The sequence below is a fragment of the Octopus bimaculoides genome, chromosome 14 (assembly GCF_001194135.2).
Source record: "Octopus bimaculoides isolate UCB-OBI-ISO-001 chromosome 14, ASM119413v2, whole genome shotgun sequence".
In the NCBI taxonomy this organism is placed as follows: Eukaryota; Metazoa; Mollusca; class Cephalopoda; order Octopoda; family Octopodidae; genus Octopus; species Octopus bimaculoides.
In genome coordinates, this window is record NC_068994.1 from 51,918,755 (window position 1) to 51,925,565 (window position 6,811).

The 6,811-nt window shown below is 37.2% G+C and overlaps 1 protein-coding gene across 1 annotated transcript; it reads left to right on the forward strand.

Annotated features, from left to right (window-relative positions):
- The first annotated feature begins 1,232 nt into the window (after positions 1 to 1,232).
- Positions 1,233 to 5,861, forward strand: LOC106878572 (3'-5' exoribonuclease 1). Its single transcript, XM_014927817.2, has 5 exons — positions 1,233 to 1,407; positions 2,762 to 2,972; positions 3,324 to 3,407; positions 4,180 to 4,313; positions 5,150 to 5,861. The coding sequence occupies exons 1-5, from the start codon at positions 1,355 to 1,357 to the stop codon at positions 5,643 to 5,645; spliced, it is 978 nt and encodes a 325-aa protein (XP_014783303.1). The 5' UTR covers positions 1,233 to 1,354; the 3' UTR covers positions 5,646 to 5,861.
- Positions 5,862 to 6,811: the final 950 nt, after the last annotated feature.

Sequence of the window (6,811 nt, forward strand, 5' to 3'; positions counted from 1 at the left end):
CGTTATGTCGTTTGTACATAAATTTTTAAAATTGAAAGTATAAATAAGAAAGAAAAGAAACTATTATGGGCAAAACTAATACACGGTCAGTCAGTCGCCTTTTTTAGAAATACCAGTTAAATCTTCTTCGTATTTCACTATTTTTAAATTAAGGGATCGATTAGGTACCGGACGAGGATTCTGGATTCTTTTTCCTGTTTTTTTTTAACTTAATTTTTGAGAGCAGTCGGGTTCATTTTTAGTGTTCTTGTTTGTGAGAGCAGTTGGGTTTAATTCAGATCTCATTTTAAAAATCATCTCTGGCTAATCATTGAGAGGACATTGGTGTTGCCCTGACGGAAGTTTGCGCTCTCTAAGCACTCTTGTTATTATTATTAAGGTGGCAAACCGGCAGAATTGTTAGCAAGTGGTGCAAAATAGTTGGCACCATTTTTTCCGATTCTTTGCATTTTAAGTTCAAATTCCACCGAGGTTGACTTTGCCTTTAATCCTTTCGGAGTCAATAAACTATTATTATTATTATTATTATTATTATTATTATTATTATTATTATTATTATTATTATTATTATTATTATTAAGAAGAAGAAGAAGAAGGTGATGAATTGGCAGAATCATTAGCACGACAGGTAAAATGCTTCATGGCATTTCGTCTGTCCTTACATTCTGAGTTCAAATTCAGCTGAGATCGACTTTGCCTTTCATCCTTTCGGGGCCCAAAAACTAAGTACCAGTTACACACTGAGGTCGATGCATTCGACTGGCCCCTTTCCCCAAATTTCAGACCTTGTGCCTATAGTAGAAAGGATTACTATTATTATTATTATTATTATTATTATTATTATTATTATTGTTACTTCCACCTTAGCGAAGGCAGAGGTATTGTTTCCAGCTGTGTTTGCTTGTTTGTCTGCGGACAAGATATCTCAAGAACCACTGTATGGAATCTGGTGAAACTTTTAGGGATGTTTGTCCCTGTGACTGGCATGAACTGATTAGATTTTGGGATTGATCCGGTACCGGACAAGAATTCTGGATTACTTTTCTGTTTTTTTTACTTAATTTTTGAAAGCAGTTGGGTTCATTTTTAGTATTCTCCTTTGTGAGAGCAGTCGAGTTTTTTCCAGATATTCTCATTTTAAAAATCATCTCTGGCTAATTGTTGAGAGGACGTTGGTGTTGCCTTGGTGGAGGTCTGCGCTCTCTGAGTGCTTTTATTATTATTATTATTATTACTATTTTTATTATTTTTTTTTTCCCCGATATTTCAGAAAAGCAGATCAAAACAAGCTGATTTGACATTTCCTGATCATGTGTACAAAAGGCTGTCTCGGATCAATGGGGCTATAAACAAAATGACTAAGTCTGAGCTTCTAAAGAAGGTGCATGACTTACAATTGGACTCTAGGTAAGTTGAAAGTTACAGGATACAAAGGAATGGGTATTTGCTGTTGATTTTTGCCCTTCTAAGTTGGTGAGCTGGCAGAATCGTTAGCACACCTGGTAAAACAGGTACCAGCTTATTATGTCCTTGGGTTCTGGATATAAACTACACTGTAACCATGTTATAACACCACACAAACTAAATCAGAAACAGACACATAACACACTTATATCTCTTCTCAACGACTTCTACGACTGCCTTCACAAATGCAACTGCACACTCCACACTGTATGTCGCATAGTCAGTATGCACGTGCCTTTATAAGGTTTAGGACAGTTCACTTGCTATCCCACCGGGGTGTCAGGATTTCACTGCAACACAGTTGAACAACAGGGTTGATATAATTGACTTACTACCTAATCTGAAATTACTGGCCTTGTGCTTAAATAGAAGCTCCTAGATTGAACCCATGTTTACATATCTAGGAATAAGACAATCAAAACATAGTGTTGATATATAAGATAAAGTTCCTTCTGGGTAACTAGCCCTTTGAGTCTTAGACTCAGAAGGCCAGTTTCCTGGATTCTGTGATGTATATATTCTCCTGGACAAGACACAGGTCCATCACAGGAATACTCATTTATGCCAGCTGAGTGGACTGGGGCAATGTGAAATGGAGTGTTTTGCTCAAGAACACAACATGTCACCCAGTTCTGGAATTGAAACCACAATCTTGCGATCATAAGTCCCACGCCCTAATTGCTAAGCCACGCACCTCCACAGTGTAGATATAAATACTGTAAATATACACTCTAAAGATGTGGTTAAATAGTTTAGTTTCAATATTTATAAATAGAAGATTGACCTTCAAGAGCCCTGTGCTGGGGCCACATGGAAAGTACTTGTGGCAGTGTTATGTAAAAGTGCCTGTGTGGTGTCTTATAAAAGCATCCATGAGGTGCCACTTAAGAGCACCCGGTGCAGTGCCACGTAAAAGCACCCAGGACACTCTGTAAAGTGGTTGGTGTTAGGAAGAGTATCCAGCCGTAGAAGCCATACCAAATCAGACTGGAGCCTGGTGCAGCTCCCCAGCTTGCCAGTTTTGGTCAAACTGCCCAACCTATGCCAGCATGGACAACAAATGTTAAATAATGATGATGATGATAAATATCATTTTTTAAAAAATGGTTTTGACTCATACAGAATGCAGTATTGCTCTAATATAGAAAAAAGACCTAATATTTATATCTTACAGCAAGTGACAATCATGTAGGGTGGGCTTGAATATCCTACCATCATAACACCACATTCCATTACTATTCCTGTAGTGTGGCTAACAAATCAGAGGGGTTTCATGTGTTTTCTTTTCTTGTTCCAGAGGCAATAAGGGTGTGTTACAGAAACGTTTGAAGATGTACTACAAGAAGCACCGGTTACGGGCAGTCAACAGCAGTTTGGTGAAAGAAACTGGTTTTGAGTTTCTACTAGTCATTGACTTTGAGGCTACCTGTACACCCTACAATGTCAACTTCCAACATGAAATCATTGAGTTTCCCATCATCCTTATTGATGTGCAGCAGAAGAAGATAGTAAGTAATAGTCTAGACTCTCTCTCTCTCCATCCATCTATATATATATATATATATATATATACACAAACCATATATACTCGGCTATAAGTCGCACATTTTTTTCCCTGAAATGTTCACCTAAAGTTGGGGGTGTGATTTATAAGCGCATCCTATAAAATAATCTTCACTGCGATTTATAGTCAGGTCAGTGATAAAATTCCCAGTTCGAACCTTGTAAGTAGGGGTTGCATCTTATAGGTGAGGGCGTTTTATAGTCGAGTATCTGTGTGTGTAGTTTTTAAAAATTTTTCATGACATTCATCTCAAATTACATATCTGATACTTATTGTCTTTGCTTTCTTGTTTCAGGTTGATAAATTCCATGCTTACTGTAAACCCACAATGAATCCACAGCTTACAAAGTTTTGTATAGAATTAACAGGTATTACCCAGGTGAGAATATTATTATTACTATTATTATTATTATTATTATTATTATTATTATTATTATTATTATTAAAGCAGATGCCTTGTGGCATTTCTTCCAACTTCACATTCTGAGTTCAAATGCCACTGAGGTTGACTTGGCTTCTCATTCTTTTGGGGTTTGATAAAATAAATACCAGTTGCACACTGGGGTTGATGGAATCAACTTACCTCCTCCTCCAAAACTGCTGGCCTTGAATTTGAAATTTGAAACTATTAAACTCTGCCAAATCAGATTGGAGCCTGGTGTTGCCATCCGGTTTCACCAGTCCTCAGTCAAATCGTCCAACTCATGCTAACACGGAAAGCAGACGTTAAACAATGATGATGATGATGGTGATGGTGATGATGATGATTATTATTATTATTATTATTATTATTATTACTGTAGGCATTTCCTATGATAGTTTGTCTCATATATGTACAAACGATACAAATAAATCTTGTGTAACATGTGACAAAATTGCATGTGAAATACATGCTAAAAAAAAAATCAATGAGCAATGGGTTTTATGAAATACAGGGTGTCCACAAAGTCTGGGTACATGGGGATTAAGACATACTTTAAGAAATTATTATTTCTTATATCTAATTGTTTATCTTATGATTTTATTTATTCCATGTACCCAGTCTTTGTGGACACCCTGTAGAACGGTATTTTTAAGTGTATTCACTTTATTTTCTATGAAACATAACTGTAATTTCAAATGAATTTTATGTGTGGCCATTATTGTTTCAGGAAACTGTCAACAATGCACAAACATTTCCTGCGGTTATGTCGCAAGCTCTACAATGGCTTTTATCAAAAGGTTTGCTGACCTCTGTCTTAAACAGTTCACATCGAAGAAATAAATTTGCTATTGTGACTGATGGGTAAGGAAATGCCTGTTTGATAATTTAATCGTTTCACATTTAAACCTGTCATATCCACCCGAAATATTCTACCTGTTTTATGTTCAAACTGGCCTTGCCAGATCTAGCTTCTCTCACTTACTCTACAATGTCATTCTAAAAATAAACTATCACTTCATTGAAATCTCAAAGCTACGAAATAATGCATGATTAGTTCAAAACGATCTGAATAAATAAGCATCACATTTGACTGAGTAATCTGAATGCCAAAGGGTTAAAAACAAAAAACAATAATCCATATGTTTGTGTGGATAAGGGGTTGGTTTATGGACCTCATTGTCATTGTACAGCAGCAATTGTTTAATCATAAGAAGGGAAGTACCTTTGATCCCTTTTCAAGGAACTGGTGAGACAAAGGGAAGAAGTTATCCTTAGCTAGGAAACTTGACTCAAATGGTTTTAGCAGAGAGGGTGGGGGTTGGGGCTGGGGACATGCACACACCAGGTGTTAGCATTCGACTAAAAGATGGATTAAATTAACCACTAAGAACAAGAATAATTCTTTTAGCAGGCTTCCACACAGTTTCCTTCAACCAAATTTCACTCACAAGGCTTTGGGTTGACCTGTTACAATATATATATATATATATACATGCCATCAGATAAGATACATTATCATGAGTGAGTATCAAACATGGCAGTGTTTTTGCATAAGAAAAAAAAGAAAGATATCGTGTGTGTGTGTGTGTGTGTGTGCACTTGCTTTCATTTCCATTCTATCTGTATGCGTATGTACATGCAAACTTGTGATGGTGATTCCAGCTCGTATTAATGTATTTTTCCATTATATTTTTCAGACCCTGGGACATGGGACGTTTTCTTTATTACCAGTGCCAGTACAGTGGGGTGCAGTTTCCACGATGGGCCCGTCGCTGGATCAACATACGGCGGCGCTATGAGAGTTTCTACAGTTGCAAGAAAGTAGGTGGTCTGAAAGGCATGCTGGAAATGTTGGGGATGTCTTTCGAAGGCCAGCTGCACTGCGGACTTGATGATGCATACAACATTGCCAGGATTGCATTACGGCTGATGGCGGACGGATGCTGTTTGAAGATAAACGAATATCTCAATGCACCAATTGTGGATGTTTCATCATCATCATCAACAGCAGCAGCAGAAGGATCGACTTCAGTATCTGCTGCACAAAGCAATTCGGAAGACAGCGATTCCTCTGATGACAACACCAATGGCAAAATAAAATCAGTCACAGTTTCAGCCAGAAAGATTTCAGCACTGTCTCACTCGGTCGACACCGATGTCGCGAAAGAAATGAGCAAACTAAGTGTTGACTAACCCTTAGCTTTATGGTTCTTCCACCTCGATGAAGACATATTGGGAATTGTCTTTTTGTCATCGACTGTGATTCGCACTTCTCAGATTCTGTGATTTCAAAAGATTGTCTTTCAATTTGGTGTCTCAACAATCAAGGCCAAGTTGTTTCCAACCATTTTTGGAAGAAACTTTAAAGACTTGAATTGCATACATTAAATTCTTTTTTATTTATATTCATTGCTGGTTTTGTTTAATTTTTTTAAAAATTCTATTTTAATTTCTTCTAATTTTTCTTCTAATTATTATTGGACAACTGGATAAAGTAGTTCTAGCCATTTAAGCATAGCAACGGAAGTTTATGGGGCAGTTGCTAGCACGGGGGCCATCCATCTGTTCTGTTTGGAGAGAATGTAGGAATTCATAGAAATAGTATTCAAACTTGCGTTGGATCAAGTAAAACTGATTAGAGGAGGTGAAAGGATGAAATCAAGGGATATGGGTTAATAATTAGTTTGATTCAACCATTGCAAGGAAACCGTTTGCTGTCAGGTGAAGCTTCGACAGCGAATAGTACAAACATTTGAGCTATTACTCATGTTTCTGTTGCATTTGGAGGATTTGCGGATTGAGAAAGTTGTACCCTACACCAAACTGTGGAACTATGTAGCATGAAATGGTGCACGAAAGCGAATTATCCTGTGTCTGCACCAGACTCAGGATAATTCGCTATTTTGATGGTTTCATGCTTACCTCTTAACAGAGTTAACTCCCTTGAGTGCATGGTCTAAGGGAAATAACTCCAGAACTCTAGTCATTTTTAAATAGTTATTACTCAAAATGAACGCGAACGTGTTCGGAGTTGTTGGATATAAAAGTCGCGATTGCAGTGGCTTTGATTATAGATCTGCTCATCATGGCTGATAAAGGACTAAACAACAACAACAACAACAACAGCAACAGTAGAAGCAACAAAACAACAACAGCTACAACAACAACAAAGAAATAGGCTGAGAAGATTCTACTCTTAAAAAGGATCGATGGAGGTAACGAATGTATACATTGCTTCGATAGTGTATTAGCGTCTGATAACCGCGCGGATATAGATCTGTTGTATATCTGTCTAAACCAGATGAATTTTCTCTTTCGATTCTTGAGGTTTCTTTAGTCAGAAAGTTTATCTGTTTCCA